This window comes from Piliocolobus tephrosceles, chromosome 9 (genome assembly GCF_002776525.5).
Source record: "Piliocolobus tephrosceles isolate RC106 chromosome 9, ASM277652v3, whole genome shotgun sequence".
NCBI lineage: Eukaryota > Metazoa > Chordata > Mammalia > Primates > Cercopithecidae > Piliocolobus > Piliocolobus tephrosceles.
The window spans coordinates 76,338,413-76,366,335 of NC_045442.1; the positions used below are offsets into that span (position 1 = coordinate 76,338,413).

The following is a 27,923-nucleotide window of genomic DNA, read 5'->3' on the forward strand; positions in this document are numbered from 1 at the left end:
CTGGGAGACCGCGGCCCGGAGGTCGGCGAGGCGGGGGCGGGCCCGGAGCTCCTCCCACGGGGGGGCGGGTCGGGTCACATGGCGGTGGCGCGGTGGCGCGGCGGCGCGCGAGGGAGCGCAGGCTCGAAGCTGCGCAGGCGCGGGGCCCGCCCCTGGGACCCTCGGGGCCGGGCGGTTTGGCCCCTCAGCGCCCGGGCGTCGGGGCGGGAGAAGGCCAGAAGAAGAGAGGCACTTGAGGTGGGTGCTGCGCGCGGGGCTCCGCGAGGCATGTGATGTCTGTAGGCGGGGCCTGTCGCGGCGTAAGCGGGGAAACTGAGGCAGGGCTGGCGGCACGCGGTAGGGTGGGTGCTGGGCTGGTGAGGCGCGCCCCTCGGGCTCGCGCCAACTTTCCTAGGAACCACCGCAGCGCTGGCGTCCTCCGAGGACGACGTCCTTTCCGCCACCCTGCGCGGCGGCCGGTGGAAAAACCCTGCGCACGGGCGTCGGAGACCCGGGACCCGGCGCTGCTGCGGCGGGCTAGGGGCCCCTCTGTCCCCGCCCCCGAGCCTTGAGTGACGCCGGTGGCGCCGACCTTCGTGAATTGTTGGGACAAGGAACAGAGGAGAGGGCTCTGCCCTGGAGCGTGGGCCTGGGGGTGGCCCGGCTGGACCAGCCCCAGATGTGGACCTGGCAGTCCTCGTCCTCGTCTCTGTGCCCACTTAGGGTCGTGTCTTTTAAGAGGGCACGGTTTCTAGCGTCGTTCAGCGTTTGAGAGGCACCTGTTCCCCCTCTTTCCCAAGAGTCACAAACACCTGACTTTAAATTGGGTAGAGCCCAGTTGTAAACTTAACAACCCTGCTGAGGTCTAGGAATGAAAAGATAGATGTACAATCTGCCCCCAGGGTTGTTGCTGGGGCGGGAGGTGAAGGCGCAGGTGGAGATGGTTAGAGGCAAAGGAAGGGAAATTAAGGCCCAGCCGGACCAGGGCTATGGGAAGGAGGCGCACCCGGGAGTCCACTGTCGGACCCGGGTTCGCAGCTGCTCCTACGCCTCTTTTTCTTACCACACCATGCTGTCTCCACAGCCCAGCAACCCAGAACTCAGCTTTTTTGTTTGTTTTATTTTAATGTATTTTCCTTTGAACCTGGCAGGTGGTTTTTTAAAAAGAAAATAATCAGGATTTGGTTTGAAAAGCATTGTGAAGGAGTCAGCTTGAATAGTCTTGAATGCTCTTGCTTGGGCCCAGCTTTGGAGAATGAGGATTGGGATTTCGGCTGCAAACCCCAACTCCTTACCATACTCATTCATCAGAAAACTTCATTTTGGGTACAAATAACGTTTTGAGGGTAATCATTGCTCTAGAAATAAAGAAGAATTATACATCGTATTTATTGCACTTTTTGTGAGGTGCTTCACAAGGCACCTCCTATACGTTTAATCCTTTGATTCTTGCAACTCTGTAGAAGGTAATTAAGGAAGCATTCCCATTTTACTGATGCAGAACAGTTCCTTGTCCAGGTTTATACAGCTTGCAAGAATTAAAGTTAGGTATTAGTTGTTCTTGGTGTGGACTTTTCCTATATTCCTCTCTTTTATAAGAGCATGTTGTTTAGTTGAGACCTTCTGCATTACTCCTGAAGGGGTACAAAAGACATTTCTGTTGATTGTCTAATCTTGTATCATTTAAATGGTGCTCAGAAAGTTTGGATAGGACTGGAACTCTAGGGCTCAAGCCCCAGGCTCTGTCCCTATCTAATAAATAAGGCTGCCGGGTGTGGTGGCTCAAGCCTGTAATCCCAGCACTTTGGGAGGCTGAGGCGGGCAGATCACAAGGTCAGGAGATTGAGACCATCCTGGCTAACACAGTGAAACCCCGTCTCTACTAAAAAATACAAAAAATTAGCCAGGCGTGGTGGCAGGCGTCTGTAGTCCCAGCTACTCGGGAGGCTGAGGCAGGAGATTGGCGTGAACCCTGGAGGCGGAGCTTGCAGTGAGCTGAGATGGAGCCACTGCACTCCAGACTGGGAGAGCGAGACTCCGTCTCAAAAAAAAAAAAAAAAAAAAAAGAAGGCAGCTATTCTGCCAGTTGGATTCTTGCCTCTTTGTGAAATGTTGAGCAGAAGCTCCAAGTTTTCTGCTGCGGCTTGTGTGGCAAGAACCATCCTGAGGTGCTGTGCAGGGAACCAGCCTCACTTCTGAGCTTAGTGGCCTCTGGCACAGGGAAATTACATCTGGGCAGTGCCCTTTGCCTTCTCTGGCGCTGCTAGTGCAGGAGGCAGTTTTGGCTACTACAGGAATAGCATGGAGCGGGAAGGGCTGAGACAAGTCAGTGTTCCCATCAGACCAAGTTCAGTATTTTGTGTCTGTCCTGCTTCAGATATCCTGTCTTTATAGGGGCATGAGTGAATCTGAGCCCTGCGAAGGAGAGAAAGAGAATGCTGCTTTGCAGTACTCTTAGTGCATTGCTGCATTGCAAATTGCCCTTCTTATACAATCTTTTTGACAACTCTTTAAGGTGCCCTTGTTTTTAAGAAGGCACTGAGGTTCAGAGGGATAAAATAACTCTCAAAGAGAGAAAACCCAGGATTTTTGGCTTTTAGCCCACTGTCTTCTGTGGTATTGCCTTGCCTTCCTATCCACACCCATGTAACTTGATGGAGCCCAGACAGGAGGTTGTGCAAGTGAGATTAGAATGGCTTGCTCTTTGGGGGGCCGCTACAGCTTGAGGAAACAAGAGGACATAATCAGCTACTGGAAAACCCTGAGATACACCCAAGAGTGAGGAATGTGGGGGCTGGTGCTGCTTTCAGCATCTATTCAGAGGTTTCTGAATCTGGCATTTGAGAGTAGGGCTGGGCCAGAACCAGGCAGATACACACCCCAAGGAGCAGGGCTGAGAGTTGGAGACTGAGACAAGTAGGTGAGAGCTCATTGCAAGTGACTAGTTTTGTGGTGTTTGAAGACAAGGATGGGTGGAAGGGGATCTGTTGCTCGTAAGGCTCTGTGTGCCTGCATCATCAGTCTGCTAGACAAGGATGGACAGAGTCTTGTTCCTGTGGGGAGAAGAGGTGCAGAATGACTTCTCAGCGGAGACTAGGCAACGAGACCCTTAAGAAGACATTTGGCTTCGGATTATAAGATGCTTACCAAGGATTGGGCTTGGGAGAGGCTGATGTTCTCTCCAGGCAGCAGATTTCCCAGGCCCTGTTTAGGGGCGGTCTTGCTTTTAGCTTGCCTGAGGCCAGTGAACAGGCTTCAAGACCTGCAGGGCCCCACTTCCTGAGCCCGGACTCCCATGCTGTTCCAGCCTTAGAAGCCACTGGCCTGTGGTTGGCTGCCCAGGACTCATCGTGTCCGATACAGGATAAACAGTTACGGACTGGAAGTTGGGAGACCCAGACCTGAGTCCCAGCGCAGCCACTGACAACCTGTTCTTCCCATGTGACCTTGGACTAGCCAGTCCCTTCTCTGAGCTTTAGTTTCTCCATTTGCTCAGTAAAATGGAGCTGAATGAGAGCTTTGAGGGAAGGAGAGGGGAAAAGAGGAGATCAGAGAAGGAAGATGAAGCATCCTTTCAAGCCTTGTTCACTAAGGGCCTGAGGCAAGGAGGCCCATGTGCACTCTTAGTTTTTTGTCTCCCTCAGCACCCTTTCTTGCTTCTCCCCTGTCTCTGCCTCAGGCCCGCTCATTCTGAAGAGGGAGGATTCCCTGGGTGGGGCTGGGCTGGGCAGGTGTACCCTTGATGTTTAGAATATGATGCTGTCTCTACTTGTTTCAGACATGAATTAACTCACCCAGTGCTGATACTTTGTTTCATTAAGACTTTATCAGTTCCTGCCCAGAGGCAGCTCCTAGAACAGTCAGGAGTTAGGCCCTGGGAAGGAGGCAATGTGAATGTGCACACCCAGCAGGAGAACAGTGGTGGCAGGGCTTCCCGTGGCTTTCTGGACATCAGATCCCTGTAGTTGCAGTCCCATGGTACTTTAGAGTCTTTGGATGTCAGAGCTAAGACAGCCTCATATAATTTTGAGTTCCTTCCTCTGTCTATACAGGTGATGAGATCCAGGCCCCGAGTTGTCTTCATAGCTTAAGTCAGATTGCCCTGCTAGTGAGCAGGAGAATAAGGACCCAGCCTAAGATTACCTGAGTCCCAAGCTAGAGTATTTTCTTTAATGTCAAGCTAGCCCTGTCCAAAATTACCTTTCATACTGAGCTGAAATTGGAATTGAGTAGCTATAAGTTCCAAGTCTGCCACACTGTGGAATTCTAAGAGTAGAATTCAGATCATTTCATTAACATTTAATGCCTGGTAATTACCGGGATCTGTGTTGAGTGCTGGGGATGCAGAAATGAAGACGACAACACATTGTGCCACCGTATTGTGGAGACAGACATGTAAATAAATAAAATTTACAAAATCCATTTGTGCATTATGCAGGGTTATGGGTGTGTGCGCACACATATGCATGCTATAGAAGAGGTGAGTAAGCAGTCAGTTGTCGGGGCTTTCAGGAAAGGCTTTGGAGAGGAAGTGTTATGTGCGCTGGGCCTTATGAATAAGTAGGCATTTACGTGGTTGGCATGGGTGGGGGGGCATGCTGGGCAAAGGAAACAACATGAGCAACACTTGCACAGGGAGTGGTCTGAAAAGGGTGCTGCAGGGGCAGAGGTGAGGCCTGAATGGTTAGCTGAAGCCAAGCTGTGGAGGGCCCCATCGGCTGGCATGCTGAGGAGTTAGTGAGAGCCTGAACGCAAGGCAAGGATGTAATCAGGTTGGGATGTGCTGGGATCACCGTGACTACGGCATGGAAAATAAACTATAGACGACCAGACTAGAACCACCCAGGTTCAGTTCTGTGGTTCTTGAAATAGACTAGGGACAGAGTTACAGGGTCCTGGGTTTGGACAGCAGCAGTGAGGTCAAGAAGAGGATGGGTAGCAGATACATTTTATAAGATGGACAGAACTTCCTGAGTTGATGTGGGCAGTGAAGGCAAATGAACAGTAAAATGTGAATCCCCGCCCCCGCCCCACCCCACCCCGAATCTACTGAGCCATGGAACTCCAGCAGAGAAGTAGACTTTAGTTTTGGATGTGGTACAACAGAGATACCTACAAAATCCCCAAGTGGAAACTTTGGGTCAGAACAGCAATGGGAACTTGGAAGTCAATAACAAAGTGGTGGGTGAAGTGCTAGAAGGAGAAGTCACCCGGGAAGGGAGTGTGGGTTGAGGGAAGCCACCGATGTGGCAGAAAAGGAAGGGAAAGCAAAGGGAGGTAAAGAATAGACAGCAGGTGAGGGACCTCAGAGGTGCCAGCTGACTTTCCAGGCCTGGGGTGAGAAATGGGACAAGGGAACAGGCTGCATAAGGAGCCACAGAGAAAGGGACATCTTTTATTTGCACTAGTGTGACATGTGGGCTGTGTGCGGGCTTTGCTTCTTTAGTCTGCACTGGATAGCAGAGAAGGAGTCTGGTGGCACGTGGGAAATGTTATAATCTGCATGACTGCAAATGACTCAAAGCTTTGCTCAACTTTTTGAAGGGCTAGGGGGCCATGGCAGCTTTCCACTTAGATGTTTTCTGGAGACTGGCTATTGGCAGCTGAAGGAGCCCCAGGGTTTCTGGGTGGCCTGGTCCTGCCTGTGGAGTGACTGAGCCTAGGGACCTAGTCCCGCCTCCAGCCTTCCCCTTGCTTCCTGCCCAGGCCCGCCTGCTCACCCCTGGGTATGCTTCTTTGTCAGGAGAAGCAGAGGTGTGGACGCTGTGGATGGTGAGTACCTTGTTCCCAAGTTTGAAGTGTCCGAGGTTGGGGGTAGGAGACCATGTGAGGAGGGGAGTTGCCTTGTATAGGGAAAAGACAGTGTCTCAAAGCTGGAAACTGAAATTGGGGGTGGGGGTAGTGGTGAGTAACCTAGAATGTTCTGACTCCAAAGTGACCTGTTTTTGTTAGACTTATAGGATGTCACTGGGGATCATTAGGAACCTCCTCACGGAGTTGAAAAAAAAAAATGGGACTTGGGGAGGAATTGACTCAGCTTAGCTTAGGGAGCCCCACTGGGTCTCCTCCTCTTGCCCCTATGTTCAGACCAGAGCTGCCACTCTGAGCTGCCACAGCTGTTGTTTGTTTGTGGCTTTATCCTGCTTCATCTTCTGTGGGAGAGGGTGGATGAGATAAGCCCAGCAGTGGGGAAATGAATGCTACAGCTGTGTCAGGTGGGGGCTGGCTCTTCTGTAAACAACCCTGCTATTCTGTTCCAGAGAAACTGACCCTTTCCTTAATAGATGGGGGACAGAAAGGAGGAGGAAAGAGAAGGAACATCTGGTATATGGTAAATTTCCTTTAGAGTAAACATGGTTTGACTGTACATGATGACTGAAAAAATAAGGTGATTAAAAAAAGTTCTCTTTAAGACAAAGGGAATCATACTCCTGGATCTCCAGGACCCACTTCTTTCTTTTTTTCTTTGTTAATCAACAGTTATAGCAGATGTAAACCCACTTCTGAATGTGTGGGGAGGAAAGGTAGTCTTTCAAGCTTTGGAGTCCTATTCCTGTTGACTCGGGTCCAGGTTATAGTACCGCTGCCTGCTGGCTCTGTGACACAGGGGAAGTTACTGAACTCTGAACCTCAGCGTTAGCTGCTAAACAGGATTATCTTTCCATCACAAGACTGTTGAGTGAATGAAATTAGGCCATTACTGACTGGCTTCTAAGACCACTGACTGCAGAGGTATGAAGGATTGCTGGCCTGCATACCTCTGCAATCTTACAGGACCATGTGAAAATGCATCGTTCCTGTTTAGAAATTGAAGTTCCTTTGATTGTCCTTTTTTGTGCCTAGGAATAATTGTGATTTCAGAATTCAGGGTCTGCTCACTGTGCAGCAAGTCACAGTAGTACATGCTTCAAGACATGCCAGGATGGGAGTTGCTTTGTAGCCCAGGGGACTTGGGTAAGAGGCTAGGCCTGTGTGCTCGCCAGTTATTCCTGAAAGTGAATTTTCTGTGCTGCTCTCTGGCACAAAACTGGGGTGCTAGAGGCCCGCTGGGTGCGTTCGGTCCATGGAGAGGCCTGACGCTCACCACTGCTCCTGATAACACTCTCAGCATGGTGCTGCAGTGCCTGAGGATGGGGTCCACTGCCCCAGAGGGCTGATTCTCTGCTCACACTTCCAGGATCACAGTGGGAGATTGGAAGACAGCACTTCTGGGGGTTTTGCGGACTGGATCTTGTACCCAGCCCTTGAACTTGAGGTATGGAGATGGGGGCTTTGGAACATAGAAGTTTGAGTTCTCAGGGTTCCTTCAGTACTGACACCTGCCCCAGTCAGCCTGCTGTCTCCCAGCTTAGCTGGCCCCATCCCAACGTAGCCTGTCCACGCTGCCTCCTGTGTCCTACACCAGCTCCAAAGCCACTTCCTTCTGGGTGCGTCTGTGGCTACCCAGACTGGCTGTCATTCCTGCACCACCATAGCCTCATGCCCATACCTTGCCCAAGCTGCCTCACTTTCCCACTTGATTTTTTTGTTATTTGTGTGCCAGGTCCATATTTTCTTGAGGATTGTGTATCATTTTATGTCCTCCCAAATCATCATTTATTGAACAGATCAGTGCTGAATAAATGTTTGGAAATAAATGTTGGGTCTAGTTGAATTGAATTCCCTTGTGCCTAGGAGCAAACATGCCAAACGCCCATCACTGGGCAGTGGGAAGGTGGAGGCTGTTTGCCTCTGAGTGCGGCAGGGGTGTGTTGGAAAAATGTGGAGCTGACTGTGAGGGGCCCTGGACTATCTGAATGCACTGATGTGTCCTAGGAGTCAGAGGGAGTCCATTTGTGAAGTGGATGTAAGCTGGTCTTTGTATTCTGACATAGAAATGCCCATCAAATCTGTGATCAGAGACCATTCCATGTGCTCCTGAGTCATACACACAAGTCAGAAATCCAGAAACGTTTTGGAAATGCATGAAGGTACAGAAGTTGTTCCAGGCTCTGGGAAATTTCTTATTTACAGCAAGAGATAAGAGCTGTGGTTTTCCTCCTAATTGTTCTGTGAACTATTATCCAATAATGCGTAACTTGCCAAATTAAAGAATTGGAAACAGGCCTGTGTCAGGTTCTTTCCTGTTTGTCCCAAGAACTTTGGTTGTCCGTAAGCCATTGTCTTTGTCATTCAATTCTGTTGAATACCTTTCAGCATGCACTTGTGGTGAGCCTGCTTTGTACCAGATGTGCGCTGTGCTAGGCATGAGAGATTCAGAGATAAACTGCAGAATGTCCCCAAAGGAGAGAAATCTGACAGGTCCAAACCGGTGTGTCAAGCACATCAGGAGAAATGTGGGTGATGTTTGGACACAGAACTGAGGAGGGGGTGGATCAACACCTCTTGGGGGTAGAAGTGGGAGGCTGAAAGTAGGGAGCTGGCAGAACATCAGGGAAGCCTTCTTAAAGAGGCCTTTGAGTCGTGAAGCACAGAATGAAATAGGATATTCCAGGCAGAGAGGTAGAGATGTGTGCATGTCTGTAATGTTCTGTTCTCAGGGTCTTGGCAGAGGGCCCAGCTCTCCAAGGCCAGACCGCCCTCGTGACTTGACTTTATTCTGGCGGCTGATGGCCAACCAAGCACGAAGTCCTGAATTCTTTGCTCTAACACAATGCTTCTCAAACTTTAATGTGCTTATGAGTTAATTGTCTGCCAGTCTGACTAAAAGGCAGTGTGAGATTCCTTAGTTCGAAGGTGGGGGTTGAGATTCTGTGTTTGTAGGTGGTGCCATTTATGGGTTACATTTTGAATAGTGGGTAGTAAGAAACTCTTCTTTCTCAGCACAGGTCCTTCATGTCAGACACACCATAACAGCACCCCCTTCCCCAACACACACAGGCACTGATTTTCCCCTTCTTTTTCCTCTTCCCAAGTATATAGATGCCAAATTCCTCTTTCTTAGATGTTGTTTTTGTTTGGTTACCCGCCTTACCTGGAACTTCTTTTCTTCTTTTTTTTTTCTTTTTTAAAGACAAGGTCTTGCTCTGTCACCTAGGCTGGAGTTCTGGGCTAAAGTGATCCTTCCACCTCAGCCTCCCAAGTAGCGGAGACCACAGGCGTGTGCCACCATGTCCGGCTGATTTTTTATAGACAAGGTCCTCCCATGTTGTCCAAGCTTGTTTCAAACTCCTGGGCTCAAGCAACCCTCTTGCCTCAGCCTCCCAAAATGCTGGGATTACAGGCATGAGCCACTGTTCTCAACCAAGGTTCTCTCTCATTCCTTTAAAAAAAAATTATTTTAGATTCATGGGGTACATATGCATATTTGTTACATGGATATATTGTGTAGTGATGGAGACTGGGCTTCTAGTGTACCCGTTTTCCAAATAGTGACCCTTATACCTGATAGGTAATTTTCACCCCACCCTGCCCCCCACCCTCCCCTCTTCAGCAGTCCCCAGTGTCTGTTATTTCCATCTTTATGTCCATGTGTACTATTGATTAGCTCCCACTTGTAAATGAGAACATGTGGTATTTGATTTTCTGTTTCTGGGTTAGTTCACTTAGGCTGATGGTCTCCATCTCCATCTCCATCCATGTTGCTGCAAAGGACATGATTTCATTCTTTTTTATGGCTGCCTCTTTTATTTCTTAAATCTGAATTTCCAGGTGGCTTCAGTGCTAGTCTGGCCTACCCTTTCCTTCCCAAAGTCACCACCAACTCACTCCCACCCCCACCTCATGCAGTGCACCCCTCACAGCCCCCACCCTTGGCAGTGACATTCGGATTTCCAGGGCCTTTCCTGATCCTTTGGAGACATCCTCTCCTGGCCAAGTCCTGCAGGGGAGACTTGAGTTGGAGGTTCGATGGGCTGGGGTCAGGTGGGCCACACAATTACCCACTCCCAGGCCTATCCCCGGTGATCTAAGCACACAGAAGCAGGCTGATACCTAGGGAGGAAGGCACCAGGGTATGCCAGAGCTTAGGATGGCGTGAGGACCAAGTGGAAAGATAGATATTGTAAGTGGTTGTTGGGAGAAGGAAGGCTGGAGGTGGGGGTACCTTGTGGGCTTCTTCCAGGAGCTCCCACCCACAGGCACAAGTCTTCCTAGCTGGAGAGAGCCTCAGGCACCCAGGCAGAAGTCAGGAACAAGGCTGAATTCTGACAGAACCCGCCTGGAGCTCCATTTCAGTTGCAGGGACCCTTACCTTATGGAGCTATCTTTTGCCCAGCCTCCTCTGCAGATGCCATAGGACCTCCTCTTTCCTCTTCTTTTTCTTTTTCTTTTTTTTTTTTTTTGAGGCTAACTCTTGCTCTGTCACCAGACTGAAGTGCAGTGGCATGATCTCAGCTCACTGCAACCTCTGCCTCCCGGTTTCAGGCGATTCTCCTGCCTCAGCCTCCCGAATAGCTGGGATTACAGGCGTGCGCCACCATGCTCAGCTAATTTTTGTATTTTTAGTAGAGACAGGGTTTTCACTATGTTGGCCAGGATGGTCTTGATCTCGTGACCTCGTGATCCACCCGCCTCGGCCTCCCAAAGTTCTGGGTTTACAGGCATGAGCCACCGTGCCCTGCCAGGACCTCCTCTTTCTGATATAACACCTGCATTTGTTTGGCAGACATCTGTGTAGTTCTGTTCACAGGAGAAAAAAGTCAGATTACTAAACACCAGTGTTTAACAGTGGCCATCAGTAGGTGGTAGCTTCAGAGAGTATTTGCTTTCTTATCAACTATGGTTTCATGTATTTTCTTCATTTTGTTTTTTACTGTAAGCCTATTTTGTTTTTATAATGAGGGAGAAATAAAGCTCTTCTCAATTGGGAGAAATTACTGCCTACCTATAATGAATGAGGCCCTGCTGGGCACGGGCTGGGGGCTTGATGAGTAGGGTATGGTCCCTGTTTCTGGAGGGTCCTCAAACTAAAGAGGATAGAAGATAGGGGAACAAAACAGTGTGGTTGGTGTTCTAAGTATCCTCTGATCACAGAAGAGAAAGCTGCCCCTACCCAGGCACGTGATCCTGAGCCGCCTGGATTGTGAGGGAGAATTAGGCATTGATGAGGAGGGGAATGAGGAAGTAGTCTGCCTACAGGGGACATAGTTCGGCACAGCTCCACAGGAGCTGGGGGCAGCAACGTTGGGCATGAGAAGAGAGAGCAGCAAGAGAAGCATTTGAGACGGCTGTCCTTTCTCTGTCATCACTCCTGACGTGCTGGTGAGCTCCATGGTGCAGGAACCTCCATGTGTGTGCTGCATCCCCAAGTTCTGATGGCAGCAGGTGCTTAGCAGCCCTTGTCCAGTCTCGCCTCTGACACTGCTGCTCCCCTCCTCTGTCCTGACCTCCTGGTTGGCTGTCCTGCCAGAGCCTTGCCTGGAAGATGAAATTCCAGCTACCCTGTGGGAGCAGTAACGCCTTCTTCCTTCTTCTCAATCTCCAGAAATGTCTTTCCTCCAGGACCCAAGTTTCTTCACCATGGGAATGTGGTCCATTGGTGCAGGAGCCCTGGGGGCTGCTGCCTTGGCGTTGCTGCTTGCCAACACAGATGTGTTTCTGTCCAAGCCCCAGAAAGCAGCACTGGAGTACCTGGAGGATATAGACCTGAAAACACTGGAGAAGGGTAAGTGGTGACCCTTCAGGTCTCAGTACTTTTCCAAGGAGCTGAGATACAGGCTTACTTACTGTTTTCTTTCTAAACTCTCTCCTTTTTTTAATTGAAAAGATAATGTAACAACATTAGGAAAAATTTAATAACAATTTTTAAACTAGCAATAATTGTATTACCCTAACACAGTAATTTATGTTTTGGCATATTCCTTTCCATGTGTACATATTACATAGTTGTGCTTGGCTTGAGTGCTGTTTTATATTTTAGCTTTTCTTATCAAAAGCATTTTTCATTCTCTGTTGTTGTCTCTGTAACTATAATGATAAATGGCTCCATAATATTTAGTAATAATTACAATCTTTTACTAAACCAGTGCTTCCAGAGTGTATTCTGAGGAATTCCAGGCTTGTGGGATCGTCAAACTAAAAGGAGTTCCTGAGTGAACAAGTATGAGAGACACCTTTTATCCAATTCCATGCTCCTGATGCTCAGCACAGACATATGCTTTTTAGAATGAGATGTCTGGATTGCTGCTGATTCAGGCATGGCCAGCCCCTCCCTGTGAAGAAGCTGCGGTGTCTGAGGAATCACTTCAAGGTCGCCCGTTAGAGCAAACCTGCCTGTCTCCCTCTTCTGGGGGACCACTAAGAGTCCATTGTGGACAGCTTAGAGCCACACACTCAAATGTGTTAGCTCTGCCTCCTTGCTGTGTGCTCTCAGTGTTAGAGCTATAGCATGGTGGGATTTCAGTCATGCCAGTGGTGTGGCAAGAGAGTTGGAGTGGTGAAGGTCTCATTGATGGCATGGTTACCGTGTTAGCCCCCCAGGTGGAAGTCATCGTCATCTGTTTAGTAAGTAAGGAAGCTTGCCAAAGGAAGGCAGGAGATTGTACAGGTTTATAGTAGGTCACCTTAGTAAGGTACTAAGAGAGAGAGAGACCTGTTAAGCTTTGTTCAATCCAGGGTTTCCCAATCTTACTTATTTGATTACAGACTCTTCTCCTCACCCTCTCACCCACCTGACCCCGCTTTTTTTTCCCCCACATAACATCCACAGGAATATGGATCCCTCTGGGAAATACTAAAATAATAAGGGCTCATATTTATTGAGCCCTCACCAACTCTGTATTACCAGACATTGTGGTGAGCACTTTTATATTCATCTTTCAATATGCCCTGTAGCCCAAAGTGGAACTACTAGATATTTGCATTTTACAAATGAGGAAGTTGAGGTTCAAAGAGCAAAAATAACTTGCCTAGGGTTACACAACTAGATTCAGACTTAGTTGGACCTTAGAGCTGGGCTTGAACTACAGTACTCTACTACCCCAAAGCATTTTATTCCTAGGCATCTTCTATCCTCCTCTGTTAATAATATTGCAGTTACTCTATTTAGGTTAAAAATTTGAGACTCTTTCAGTTTGGACCATGTTTCTGTTCTAAAGGATTATTATACAATATCTGATGACATCGGCAATAGACAAAATGGCCATTTTTCTGGAAACGTCCCACTTCTGAATGTTCAGGTTGGAAAAAAGATTTTCATGGGGGAGGGACCTACTGGGTGTATAATAGGATTCTTAAGCTTGGTTAACTTTCCTCAGGAAGGTGAGTATTCAGTCTGTGTTTCCTGTGTGTTTTTCCCCACGTGTGAAATGCCTATCCAGGTCATCTGCTAGGCCCGGGTCTCTGACCTCAGCTGGACTTAGTGTGGTTCATGAGCTGCTTAGTGATCGGGGCTGGGCTGGGAGGAGATACCGAATTTCCTTTTTTTCTCCCTTAGAACCAAGGACATTGAAAGCAAAGGAGCTATGGGAAAAAAATGGAGCTGTGATTATGGCCGTGCGGAGGCCAGGCTGTTTCCTCTGTCGAGAGGTGAGTGCAGATGAGATCTATTCAGAGAACGATCCTGGCAAGTAGGTTCTGCCAAGGGCCCGTAAGCCAGCTTTAGCCTTTTACCCACATGGTCTGTTCTGTTATTTGCTCTAGGTATTTCTTTTGATTTGTGCTCTATTTCTGGTTTTGTTTTTTGTTTTTTTTAAACAACTCACCCTCTCCTACTGGGGTTAGCAACACATCTGACTTTCCCTTAGTATTCCCAAGCCTTTCACCCTGTGCTATACCTTCTGAGTCTTGGACCATCTTCCAGTTTAATCAGGGGCAGCGACCAGGTCCAATTCCGTGCTTCTGATGCTCAGCACAGACATATGAGGTGCCTGGATTCCCCCTGATTCGGGTGTGATCCGTCGTCCCTCCCTGTGATGAAGCTGCAGTGTCAGAGGAAACACGTCAAGGCCACCTATTAGAGCAGATCTGCCTGTCTCTGTCTCCTTGGGGAGCTCCTAGAGTCCATCGTGGACAAGTGAGAGCCACATACTCACATGTTAGCTCTGCCTCCTTGCTGTGCGCTCTTGGCATTGAATCTGTAGCTCAGTGGGATTTTAGTCATGCCAGTAGTGCATTTGGCATGAGAGTTTGTTGAAAGTTGGAGCTCACTGACTGGGTGGTCTCCAGGTTGGCCCCTTGAAGGGAAAACATCATCTATTTATGTGTAATGGAGCTTATCAATGGAAGGAAGGAACTGTGATTGTTGAAACACAAAATGCTAGTGTCAGAAGGAACACTGCAAATACTTGGATCTAGCCTTGTCCCTTTGTAGGTGGGCAAACTGAGGACCAGAGTGGTTAGTGGCCTGTTTGTGATCACACAGCCTGTCAGTGGCAGAAGACCCAGATTCTGAAATTACTGCCCTGCCTGGGAGAAAACTGGGAATGACGGTGTTCCTGCTCTTGATACAACTTTGCATCTCAAACAGTGGCTGTGGCCCTGTCCAAATTGTCATCATCATTCTTCTGGTTCCCTGAGGCACCACCTTTCAGCCTTGCCGATCTCTCCATGCTTGTGTGATTGGGCTGGTGAAGAATCCACTTGCACTGCTGGATACATGTGATGCCTGCAGTACCCTACCCCCAGGGCACTGTGTGCCTGCTATCTCAGTAGGTCCTCACCATAGCCCTTGGAAATACAGCTTGTTGTTTTACTCTCATTTTATTATTCTCATTACAGAGGAGGAAACAGTTACAGAGGTTGTAACAAAGCCACCCTGATCAGGGAGATGTATTAATTTCCTATTGCTATAACAAATTACCTCAAACTCAATGGCTTTAACCAGCACAGATTTATCTTGTAGTTCTAGAGGTCAGAATTTCAAAGCGGAAACTGATTGCATTCCTTCTGAAGGCTATAGGGGAGAATCCATTTCTTTTGCCTTTTCCAGCTGCTAGAGGTCACCTATGTATATTGGCTTATGGCCCCTTCCTCTGTTTTTAAGTCAGCAATGGCTGACAAGTCAGCAACAGCATGGAAGCCTGTTTTGACTTGATTTTTCGGGGCCATTAAAATCCAGAAGGTTCCAAGAGCAACAACTCTCCCTAATTATAATCTGTTTTCCTCTGTACTGATCTGTGCCGACATAGAACATTTAGTGGAAACTTATGTTTCCAAAAAGATGGGTGGGTGGCAGTCTGAGTTATTTTGAATGGCCCAAATAGCAGGTATGTGACTCAGTTTCCACGTCATGCCTTTGTATAGTGCCACACCAGGAGTAAAGAGCCAGGAAAAGTGAGTAAGACCTTTCATCTCAGCCAGGTGCAGTGGCTCATGCCTATAATCCCAGCACTTTGAAAGGCTGAGGTGGGAAGATCAACTTGAGCCCAGGAATTTGAGACCACCCTAGGCAACATAGCGAGACCCTGTTTCTCTTAAAAAAAAAAAAAATTAGCCAGGCATGGTGGTGTGCACTTGTAGTCCCAGCTTCTCAGGAGGCCGAGGCAGGATGATTGCTTGAGCCCAGGAGTTCAGGGCTACAGTGAGCTATGATTGTGCCACTGTAGCTAGGCAACAGGGCAAGACTAAAAAAAAAAAAAAAAAGGCCAGGTGCGGTGGCTCACACTTGTACTCCCAGCACTTTGGGAGGCCAAGGCAGGTGGATCACTTGAGGTCAGGAGTTCAAGACCAGCCTGGCCAACATGACAAAACCCCATCTCTGCTAAAAATACAGAAAATTAGCCAGGTGTGGTGGTGCGCCCCATAATCCCAGTTACTTAGGAGGCTGAGGCGTGAGAATCACTTGAATCCAGGATGTGGAGGTTGCATTGAGCTGAGATTGAGCCACTGCATTCCAGCATGGGCGAATAGCATGGGCGACAGAGCAAGTCTCCATCTCAAAAAAGACCTTTCATATCACAAAAAGGTGGTTTTTGATTATATCAAACATTGTAGTCCTCTGCTCTAGGGCAAGATTTGCCAGTCACTAAAACTCTTGATAAATGTAATCAGTTCTGCCTCATCAGTTGTCTTTTTTCTTACTCTAGAAAACAAATGAAAAATTAAATGTAGTTGCAACCATACAACAGTGTATTTGTATTGGAGATGAGTAGACTGCATTTAAAAGGATTTGCTGCTCATTCTTTTAATTCTGACACCAAATGTGAAAAAAAATTGAGTTCTTAATGTTGAAGCTTTACCGTGACTCATGCAGTTTCCCTCATTCATCTAGCTCACAGTTCCTGAGAGTCAAGGGTGTCTACATCTCTCAGCTCAGCTGCATTCTCCCCATTGTCCCCCTTCAATCTTTCCACCTGGTATTTAGCACCTGTTTTATACCCAGCCATGTTCTAGGCACTGAGGGTTCCAAGAAATGGAAGACATAGTTTCTAACTATTAGAAACATTTGGGAATTTAAGAGACAACATTCAACTTAGTGGTAACATGCAGACTTAGTACAGAAAATGTCACCAAACAGGGAAGATAGGATATGCACAGAGAAGCAGGGCTTTACTTCAGGGTGGACTAGCCAGGGAGATCTTTTTAGAACAGGGATAGCTTTCCAGAGGGTAGGTTTGAGCTGAAGAGAGAAGGAAGGTTATGGCCAGAGGAGCGTGTGTCTGACTGGGCCCTTGTGTTAGTTTGGTCTAGTGCAGGGAAGGGGCTGGGATATGAGGCAGGAGAGAAGCATTGTGGGCAGGAGGAGAGGTTGTGTTTGGGTATGGCTGCGCCCAGGCTGTGGTTAGGACAGCCATAACAGGAGCCTTGCCTCTGCTTCCCACTGGAGAAGACAAGGAGCCTGGGCTGTGGAGGAAATCTGACACCCTATGTGGAGGCCCACAGCCAGCTGGGACATATGTCCCTGAACCGTTGTGTCTTCCACAGGAAGCTGCGGATCTGTCCTCCCTGAAAAGCATGTTGGACCAGCTGGGCGTCCCCCTCTATGCAGTGGTAAAGGAGCACATCAGGACCGAAGTGAAGGATTTCCAGCCTTATTTCAAAGGAGAAATCTTCCTGGATGAAAAGGTGTGTGTGCTGGCAGGCTTTTAGACACAGAGTGCTGGGGATTGTGCTCAGCTGTGTGATAGTCGGGTGGCCCAGGCATGTCTGACCTGGAGCTGGAGGCTGGCCTTCCCTTCAGCTGTCCTGAACGTGCAAGGCCTTTTTTCAGCCCCCTGAGCAGAGCATGATCAGACATTTTAAAGCTGTCCTCTCAGTTACAGACAATCCCTGACCATCTGATGGTTTGACTTATGATATTTCAGCTTTGTGATGGTGCAGAAGTGATAAGCTTTTAGTTTCTACATTTCTTCAAGAACCCATACAGCCATTCTGTTTTTCACATTCAATATTCAATAAACTACATAAGTTATTCAACACTTCATTATAAAATAGGCTTGTGTTACATGATTTTATTCAACTATAGATTAATGAAAGTGTTCTGAGCATGTTTAAGGTAGTGTAGGCTAAGCTATGAGGTTAGGTGTATTAAATGCGTTTCAATATAAGATATTTCAACTTACGTTGGGTTTACAGGGACATAATCCCATTGTAAGTTGAGGAGCATCTGTATGACTTAAGCCTTTCCTGCCGTGTGAACTGGGAGAGTAGGAAATAGCTGAAACTCCAACAGGTTCCTCCACTGTTGGGGGCCTAGTACAAAGCCCCACACGCTGTCCCTTAATTCATTTATTTCTTTCTCTTCTGCTCCCACCTCTGCAAACGGTAGCACTGTTACCATCCTGTCAGGTGGAAGGCCAGTGAGAAGGTAGAGTCAGAATTGAAAGCTATGGGTGTTACCCTAGGTCAGGCCTACCTTGAGGTCAGAAACTGGACCCAGCAGAGTTCTGTTTCCTTGGCAGTTGAGAATGGACCTGGATTGGCTGGGCATTGTGGCTCATGCCTGTAATCTCAGCACTTTGGGAGGCCGAGGTGGGCAGATCACTTGTGGTCAAGACCAGCCTGGCCAACGTGTGAAACCCTGTCTCTACTAAAAATTCAAAAATTAGCTGGGTGTGGTGGCGGGCACTTGTAATCCTAGCTACTTGGGAGGCTGAGGCAAGAGAATCGTTTGAACCTAGGTGGTAGAGATTGCAGTCAGCTGAAATTGCGCCATTGTACTCTAGCCTGGGTGACAGAGCAAGACTCCATCTCAAAAAAAAAAAAAAAAAAAAAAGAGCGGACCTGGATGTGGGCAGTGTGTGTGTGTGGGGTGGGAGAGAAGACTGGAACCAGCAGCCTTTTGAGTCTTTGCCTGAGAACCAGTGCTCCGTTGGTGGCCTTTCCTGCTTGAGGAAGGCAGGCATGTAGAGTACTCATATGGGATCTGTCTTTCTCACTCCGTAGAAAAAGTTTTATGGTCCACAAAGGCGGAAGATGATGTTTATGGGATTTATCCGTCTGGGAGTGTGGTACAACTTCTTCCGAGCCTGGAATGGAGGCTTCTCTGGAAACCTGGAAGGAGAAGGCTTCATCCTTGGGGGAGTTTTCGTGGTGGGATCAGGAAAGCAGGTGAGTTCTTGGTGTTTACTTGTGGTTTGTAGGTGTCTGTGTCTGTGAGCATGAGACCCCAACCAGAGGCAGGAGTAGGGGTTGACTTTCCCTGTTTTGGGTCTCCTAGCCTTCCTTCTAGCAAGCCAGGGAACATGAAGAAGGGAAGGGAAGGCAGTTGTTGTTTATCACACATCTTTCTCTGCTAGTACCTCATACTTGAATCTACTCACTCATCAAAGTGACACCATGAGACAGTTTGATCGTTTTTCAGACAAGGAACTTAGAACTGAGAAGGGATGAGCAGCTGCACAAGGAGCACAGCTCATCAGTGGCACTGCTGGGGCCCGAACCTGGGTTTGCTGACTTTAAGTTTTGTTTTCTGTGCTTGAACAAAAGCATAGTTTTATTCTGTTTTTAAATTTATTCCCTTGCAGTGTTCCAGGCCACCATGGATGGATGATAGAAAAGAAATAAGAGGAGAAAATAAGGAATAGAACCAGGCCTAATTAGGGGAAGTGGCAAGGAGGTGGCGGGGAGATGATGCTTTTTCCTGTGGGGATCTTGGTGTCAGGGCTGGCCTAGGAAAGGTATCTGACTCCTTTGCAAACAGGCTGTTATTACAGGTCCTGGCTCTGAGGCTCCACAAGCAGCATGGAGCCCTAGGGGAAGGTGCGGAAAGGAGGAATGGGGTCTCTGTAGGCCCAAGAGCCAGGTGGGCAGTTGTTTGTGTCAGAGTCTAGGCAGCCTTGAGCCATGGTGGCTCCCCTGCCCTGGAGGGCAGTGTCAGCAGAGGCCAGGAGGATGTGTAGCAGGAATGGGGCAAAGTTGATGAGGGGGCTGGGCGTGGTGGCTCACACCTGTAACCCCAGCACTTTGGGAGGAGGCCAAGGCAGGCGGATCACTTGAGGCCAGGAGTTTCAAACCAGACCAGACTGGCCAACATGGCAAAATCCCATCTCTACTAAAGAAAAACTTTAAAAATTAGCCGGGTATAGTGGTGCATGCGCCCATAGTCCCAGCTACTTGGGAGGCTAAGGCAGCAGAATTGCTTGAACCCAGGAGGTGGAGGCTACAGTAAGCTGAGATTGTACCACTGAACTCCAGCCTAGGCGACGGAGCAAGACTCCCTCTCAAAAAAGCAAGTGGATGAGGGAAGGGTATGGGAGAAGGACCTGGAAACTGGTGGCCTGACTTCTAGGCCTGTCTCTGTCAATTTTGGATATGACATTAACGTGTAGAAAGTGTTTTCTTTCTGTAGAAAGATGGGGTTTATCTGCATTGTTGGATCTCACTATTAATGTTGATAATTACATAATCTTCCCAATTTGGGAGGAATAAAAGGGAATAGAAATCCTTCAAGTGTAAGCTTTATTTCTTTTTTTTCTTTTTTTTTTTTTTTTGAGACGGAATCTCACTGTGTTGCCCAGGCTGGAGTGCAGTGGCGCGATCTCGGCTCACTGCAAACTCTACCTCCTGGGTTCATGCCATTCTCCTGCCTCAGCCTTCCGAGTAGCTGGGACTATAGGCACCCACCACCACGCCTGGCTAATTTGTTTGTATTTTCAGTAGAGACAGGGTTTCACCATGTTAGCCAGGATGGTCTCTATCTTCTGACCTCGTGATCCACCTGCCTCAGCCTCCCAAAGTGCTGGGATTACAGGCGTGAGCTACCACGCCCGGCCTAAGCTTGATTTCTTACATCTTCCTTTTACAGCTTGGCAACTGATTCGCTTGACTGTATTAGAATTAAACATCAAATGGTGTCTGATTTATCATAAACCTATTTGCTAATTTTCTGGTAAATCTGTCAAAATGTCTTAGTAATAATGGTTACCAATAAGTGCCTGTCTTGTTCTACGTGCTTAAGTACATGATCTCATGTCTTCCTCACAACCAGTCTAGGATGTTAGGCATTTTTATTCCCATCTACATATACAGCAGTGGGCCTAGAGATTTAAAATAACTCAGCCAAAGACATAGCTAAGTGGTACAATGGAAATGAAACTTAAGAACTCAAATCTGTCAAACTCCGGAGACCCTGCCCTGTCCTGCCCGGCCCCTAGCCTCTCCTGTCCTGCCTGTCCCCTAGCCTCTCCTTGGAGGTGTTTCCTAGCGACCACTTCCTGATATCCTTATGCTTGGGCAGGCCACTTCCCCAGTGGATTGCCCATCCTCTTCCCACTCGGACACTGTGGGGTTCCTTCCCCTACCCGCCTCTGCCTTCTCATGGCCTCTAGGGCAGGGCTTGGCATGCCTGCCAGCCTTTTCTTGCCTGGTGATGACTCATCTGGTGCTCATGGGCCCTACTGGCACGTTTCTGATGTTGCTAGGTGTGTTTGACTTTGTTGGTATTCCCTGGAGCCCCCGGCCTTCATTCTCCCAGGTGGAAGGTTAACTGGCTAGCTGAACTTCAGGACTTACCTCAGTTCTTATTGGGTGCAGACTTATTGTAGTCTAAAATTGGGGTGGTGGGGATTTCCTTTTTTTTTTATTATTTTTTATTTTTTGAGACAGAGTTTCTCTCTTGTTGCCCAGGCTGGAGTGCAATGGCATGATCTCGGCTCACTGCAACCTCCACCCCCCAGGTTCAAGCGATTCTCCTGCCTCAGCCTCACAAGTAGCTGGGATTACAGGCACCTGCCACCTTGCCCAGCTAATTTTTGTATTTTTAGTAGAGACAGGGTTTCACCACGTTGGCCAGACTGGTCTCAAGCTCCTGACCTCAAGTGATCTACCCGCCTCGGCCTCCCAAAGTGCTGGGATTACAGGCGTGAGCCGCCGCACCTGGCCTGAATTTTCTTTTTAATAACAATCTTGAAAGCATTCTTAAAGAAGAAGTAGCTGGGCAACATAGCAAAACCCCATCTCTATAAAGAATAAAAAAGTTTAGCCGGCGTGGTGGCATGCACCTGTAGTCCTGGCTATTTGGGTAGCTGAAGCAGGAGGATTTCTTGAGCACAGGAGTTCAAGGCTGCAGTAAGCTATGATCGCACCACTGAACTACAGCCTGGGAAACAGAGCAAGACCCTATCTCTAAATAAATAAAAAGTATATTTGCACTACAGAAAATTTAAAAACAGCAGAATATTAGAAGGTGTGGAAAACCATCCTATGAGCTCAACCACCATGGACAGTCCATTGGAACAAAGCTGAGTGAACTTTCCTTTTGCTTTGCTTTAGAAAATTATACCTTACTAAACTAGATGTTCTTTTTTCATTTAACAGTATATTGTGAACATTTTCCTATGTCATTATTATATTCTTAGTGTTTTGTTGGTGTTTTTTTGTTTGTTTGTTTGTTTTGTTTTTTTTTAGATGGAGTCTCGCTCTGTCACCCAGGCTGGAGTGCAATGGCATGATCTTGGCTCACTGCACTCCAGCCTCCCAGGTTCAAGGGATTGTCCTGCCTCAGCCTCCTGAATAGCTGGGACTAAAGGCTTGAGCCACCATACCCGGCTAATTTTTGTATTTTTAGTAGAGACTGAGTTTCACCATGTTGGCCAGGCTGGTCTCGAACTCCTGACCTCAAGTGATCCGCCCACCTCAGCCTCCCAAAGTGCTGAGATTACAGGTGTGAGCCACTGCACCCAGCCTATTAGTGTTTTTAATGTCTGTATTATGGTTTATTGAGCAAGTAAATATAATTTTCTGATCTGCTTCCCCATAATCACCACAGTGTGGTGGGACTTTTTTTTTTAAGTCTCTGTAAATAATGACACAGTGTATTTACAGATTTTCTTTTTAAGATGAGCTTCCAGATGTAATGAATCAAAGAACTCTAACAAGGATTCCTTGATGCTGATCTCAAACATGTTATTTTGTCTTTTTTTTTTTTTTTTTAACCACCTCTGACTTTAGATAACTTTGGGGTATCCTGCGTCTTAGTGCATTTTTCTTCACTGCATGAGAAGAAAATGACTTCTAGTTTCTTAACTAAAGGAAAAAGAGGGTCTCTCTTTTAGATGGTCGTTCAGTGCCTTCCAAAGTCTAACCTCTGAGCTCCACTTCCACACCTTTGGGCCTTTCTGTGTTAGCTTCATTTTTTTCCTCTTCACCTGGTATGTTCTTTTACCTGCTTCTCTACCTGTAAACATCCTGGTTACCCTCCATTCTTTATCATCTGTGAGGCCTTCTCTGCTTGTCCTTGTTGTGCTTTATCACTTCTGACTTCCTGCTTCTTGAGAGCTGCTGGTACAGGCCAGATAGATGTGGCCTTCCCCTGTCTTATCTTTCCTCAAAGACTGAACTCCTTGAGGGCAGGAGCCAGGCCATATTTGGATCTGTGTCCTTTGCTGTTCAAGCAAAAGGCTTGACAGACAGCTGGACCTCAATGCCTGTCTCATGAACGAGAGATTTAGGATGAGGACTGACATTACCTCTTGTTTCCTTTTAGGGCATTCTTCTCGAGCACCGAGAAAAAGAATTTGGAGACAAAGTAAACCTACTTTCTGTTCTGGAAGCTGCTAAGATGATCAAACCACAGACTTTGGCCTCAGAGAAAAAATGATTGTGTGAAACTGCCCAGCTCAGGGATAACCAGGGGCATTCACCTGTGTTCATGGGATGTGTTGTTTCCACTTGTGTCCCTAAGGAGTGAGAAACCCATTTATACTCTACTCTCAGTATGGATTATTAATGTATTTTAATACTCTGTTTAGGCCCAGTAAGGCAAAATAGCACCAAAACAAGACTGACAAAAATCTGAAAAACTAATGAGGATTATTAAGCTAAAACCTGGAAAATACGAGGCTTAAAATTGACTGCCGGGCTGGGTGCAGTGGCTCACACCTGTAATCCCAGCACTTTGGGAGGCCGAGGTGAGCAGGTCACTTGAGTTCGGGAGTTTAAGACCAGCCTGAGCAACATGGTGAAACCCCATCGCTACTAAAAATACAAAAATCAGCTGGGTGTGGTGGCAGGCACCTGTAGTCCAAGCTACTCGGGAGGCTGAGGCAGGAGAATCACTTGAACCTGGGAGGTAGAGGTTGCAGTGAACCAAGATCACGCCACTGCACTCCAGCCTGGGTGACTGAGACTCATCTCAAAAAAAAAAAAAAAAAAATTGGTTGCTGTGCCTCATTACAAATGCATATGGTGTTTGAGTGCTGTTGTTTGAAATTATTTTTCTTTTTGGGTCTTCAAAAATCCAAGAAAAGTTGACGATTGACATGAAGATTACAGAATTTAAGGTTTTTTGGCATGTATGTTTTCTATTAATAACTGGTTATACAATGTCGAAGTAATACTTTTATAATAGAATTGACATGCTCCGGGATAGTTTGACAAAGGTAAATTATAAAGTGAAATCTCTCGTTTCATTATCTTCCATTCTAACCTCAGAGATCTGTTTCTCTAGAAGAAGTGACCATCTCTGCCTTTAATAAAATTATGCATCAGAAATCACCTGTATGTACAATATTTTCTGATAAAACTAATAATTATATTTACCATATAATTGGCTGACAGTAAAAAAAAGTCAGCATTCTCCATGGCTAAGGGGTAAAGTGCCTGGGGGGATTCCTCTGGTTCTAGCTATCTAAGTGGTTTGAAAATGACCAGGAAAAATTTCATCCCATCATTCATGTTAGTAATTTTGCTGTCTTTCCTAGAGGAATGACTTTGGAAGTGTTTAAAATTGGCAGCTGTTTTTCTGTTGGTCTTTTAGCCTAATTTGGCAAATCAGAAGAAAGGACATAGAGATGGTGAAATATAACTTAATTTCTTGATCTTTTTTGTTTGAATTTTCTCATGTAAGTTTGAGTGACATCATCAAGAGCCACCAGGGAGCTTGGCCGCAGGGAGTCTATTCAAGGCATGAAACTGGCCCAGGAGTAGAAAGGTGGGGCTGGAAATAGGAATTAGTGTTTACCCAGGGGAGTGGCCCAGCCAGGAGGAGAAGGCTGTCAGTGTTTACCCAGGAAAGCAATAATGGATACTGACATTGGACGTAAAGCTGGGAAAGTAGGAGAGCATCGGGATTGAGTATGCAGAGTGAGTTAGGGGTGAGTGGTTCAGGACTAAGACCCACTAAGACCATGCCTGCATCTGACTTCATGTAGCAGTGGCTGCACGGAGTATTCACAGGCCCAAAAAGGTCTGGGCTTTTGCAGCATTTGAGGCCACAGCCTTTGGTACTTGCACAGCGTTGGTACCTGTCATCCTTGGTACTCCAGCTACTGATAGGTAACTCAATACCTAAACTTACAACTTTAATACCTAAGACACTTGATGCTGAAACAGTTCTCTTGCAACTAAAGAAGAACCTGAGGTCAGGTGTGGTGACTCACGCCTGTAATCCTAACACTTTGGGAGGTCGAGGTAGGAGGATCACTTGAGGTCAGGAGTTCGAGACCAGCCTGGCCAACGTGGTGAAACCCCATCTCTACTAAAAATACAAAATATTAAGACAGACAGGGTGGTACCTGCCTGTAATCCCAGCTACTTGGGAGGCTGAGGCAGGAGAATCACTTGAACCTAGCAGGCAGAGGTTGCAGTGAGCCGAGATCGTGCCACTGCACTCCAGCTTGGGCAACAGGAGCGAAACTCCATATCAAAAAAAAAAAGCCTGAGAGGACATTGCACCAATGGAGATGCATCAAGAGAAACATTTTTGGGTTTTTTGAGCTCTCACTAGCTTTTTTCCCCTGGGTCCTCACATGCAGTGTGGTCTTCTCTTTCTGGTTAGCATGTCATTTTGGAAAGAGCACTGGATTGAGTCATGAGGCATATTCAATTTCTAGTTTACCAGTGTGATACTAAGCAACGATCTATCTCATTGGCAAAATGGGTGTAATTCCTTCCTGTTCAGGGCTGTTTATAAGTCACTGAGGGAATGGTAAGTATTATGACGCTGCTTCTCAGACTGTAGTGTACATGCACATCATGTAAGGACCTTATTAAAATGGAGACTTAAAGAAAAAGCTGGACACTAGCTAAAGGCAATAATGACAGATTTTACTCAATAACTACTGCAGAAGGAGAGAGTCCTCAGTGTAGAACTGGGCTTAGCTCCAATCTGTGCAGAGGTGATGGAATTTTAAAGAGGGGAGGGAGGAGTTTCAAATAGAACTAGGGAAGTGGAAAATTACAAAAAGCTGTTAAGGAGATTGGTCAATGTGATTAGGCTATCTATGTCTACTAACTCTCAAGTTTATCTATCGAAGTTAGGATTCTAGTCTCCTCCTGAGACCAGGAGTCGGCCTTATAATTCCTGATAATTATATGACAAAGGGATGGTTCCCAGAAAAAGTGAGAAACACATTCCTGTGCAGCAGAAGATACATATATCCCTCAAAGGGACAGAAAGGATTTACAATTGTAAATTTTATCTAGTAAGTCCTCTAAGAAGGGGGGGGCTGGGTGCCATGGCTCATGCCTATAATCCCAACACTTTGGGTGGCCAAGGTGGGTGGATCGTCTGAGGTTAGGGATTCAGGAGCAGCCTGGCCAACATGGTGAAACCCCGTCTCTGCTAAAAATACAGAAGTTAGCTGGGCGTGTTAGCGCGCACCTGTAATCCCAGCTACTCAGGAGGCTGAGGCAGGACAATCTCTTGAACCTGGGAGGCAGAGGGTGCAGTGAGCCGAGATCGCGCCACTGCACTTCAGCCTGGGTGACAGAGCGTGACTCCATCTCAAAAAAACAAGAGGGAGATTAGAAACCTATGATCAGGCATTGGCTGAAACAAATGGTAAATTCTTTTGGCAGCCTTGAGCTTCCCCAGGCAGGGACCCAAAGGGTCCTGGGTTATCCCTGAGACACGGCCTTGAGCTGCTAGAAACTAAGCTAGTGATTGTTCAAGTCTCTCAGTGGCCGGGGTGGGCAAAATGGTTTGTGCTGAAAATCAGTGATTTGCAGCTTTTAAGATTCCAGTAGGCAGTCTGGGTGGGCCTGAGTTTCTGCTTTTTTTTTTTCTTTAGGTACAGGATCTTGCTCTGTCACTCGGGCTGTAGTGTAGTTAGTGGCCCAATCATGACTTACTGCACCTGCAAACTCCTGGATGCAAGCTGTTCTGGCTTAGCCTCCCAAGTTACTGGGCTTACAGGTGGACGCCACCACACCCAACAGATTTTATTTTTGTAGGGATGGGGGTCTCTGTATGTTGCCCAGGCTGGTCTCAAACTCCTGGCCTCCCAAAGTGTTGAGATTACAGGTGTAAGCCAGCGCACCTTGCCAGCCTCGACATTTCTAACAGGTTCCAGGTGATCTTGATATTCTGCTGGTCCATGGGTCACACTTTGAGAAGCATGATTCTAAAGGACCATACAATTTAAAGTCATTAATCTCTGTGGGCTTTGGACTGGAAGCTTCAGCAGCCTTTGACAAGCATTTGCAGATTTCCTTTTTATTTATTTCATTAACAGAGAATCCATATGCAAAGAAATGCAACACAATTCAAAGATTATAGGACAATGTCTTTGCTCTAAAGCTGGTGGTTCTCAATCTTGGATACACAGTAGAAGCACCTGGCACAGTTGGGGGTGGGTGGGGTTGCAGTGTAAAAATCATTAAATCAGAATCTCTGGGGTAGGCTCCAAGCACCATTTTTTTTTTTTTTTTAAAGACAGAATCTTGCTTGTCACCTTGGCTGGAGTGCAGTGATGCAATCATGGCCCACTGTAGCCTTAACTTCTAGGCTCAAGTGATATCCTCCCACCTCAGCCTCCCTAGTAGCTGGGACTACAGGTGTGAACACCCAACTAATTTTTAATTTTTTGGTAGAGGCAGGTTCTTATACTATCTTGCACAGGCTGGTCTCAAACTCCTGGGCTCAAGCAGTCATGCTGCCTCAGCCTTCCAAAGCTCAGGGATTACAGATATGAGCCTTAGCGCCAGGCCAGCAATATTTCTTAAAGCTCCTGGGGTCATTCCAGTATGCAGCCAAGGTTGAAAACCACCCTTTAAAAGAGCTCAGCAACCAGTGTGGAAGACCAGCACTCACACGTCGGGAGACCTTACCCAGTGCCAGGCTGCCCCTGATCATCTCTGATACTTTAAAACGATGGGCTCAGAAGCAGCCCCAGAAGCAGAAGTTTCTCTCTGACCTTCTCCTGCCCTCTTGTTTCTGGCCTCTCATTCTCCCCCAAAGCTACTCATAGAAACTAGAATCCCTCTTCCCCAAGGCAGGTCATCAGAAACCAGAACTGGTTTTACCCAAAGCCAGTCATAAAACCTAAAAACGGTCCTCTCACTCCCCACTCCCCTTTCTGTGTAAAAACTGGTCAGAAAGAAATGATCTGACCTACCTTGTTTGACTGTCATACCCATTCCAGAGAGGGTCCCATCCCACGTCCAGAAGGAAGGAATGCTGCGCAGAGAGGCCAAGAAGAATCTAGACAGGCCTTGCTGGGTTTCCCCTCTCAGTCTATTACTATTAGATCCTACCCTTCTTGTCCAATCGTATTTCTACACAGTCCATAATCTGTTGAACCTAAACATAGAAATGAACAATTCCCCTGTATCTTGGGGTCTTCATTCTGAAGGCTCACATACAATTATGATCAAATAAATTTGTTTGCTTTTTCTCCTGTTAA

At 47.2% G+C, this 27,923-nt stretch overlaps 1 protein-coding gene across 6 annotated transcripts; it reads left to right on the top strand.

Annotated features, from left to right (window-relative positions):
* The first annotated feature begins 71 nt into the window (after positions 1-71).
* PRXL2A (peroxiredoxin like 2A) lies at positions 72-27,923 on the top strand. Of its 6 annotated transcripts, none has more exons than XM_023204807.2 (7): positions 104-237; positions 7,157-7,234; positions 11,422-11,584; positions 13,355-13,446; positions 16,783-16,923; positions 18,244-18,408; positions 22,784-27,923. In XM_023204807.2, the coding sequence occupies exons 3-7, from the start codon at positions 11,440-11,442 to the stop codon at positions 22,895-22,897; spliced, it is 657 nt and encodes a 218-aa protein (XP_023060575.1). In that variant the 5' UTR covers positions 104-237; positions 7,157-7,234; positions 11,422-11,439; the 3' UTR covers positions 22,898-27,923. The 6 variants fall into 6 exon arrangements, with proteins under 6 accessions (XP_023060571.1, XP_023060569.2, XP_023060575.1 ...); XM_023204806.2 differs by having other exon boundaries at positions 220-237; positions 11,405-11,584; XM_023204803.2 differs by lacking the exon at positions 7,157-7,234 and having other exon boundaries at positions 72-237; positions 11,405-11,584.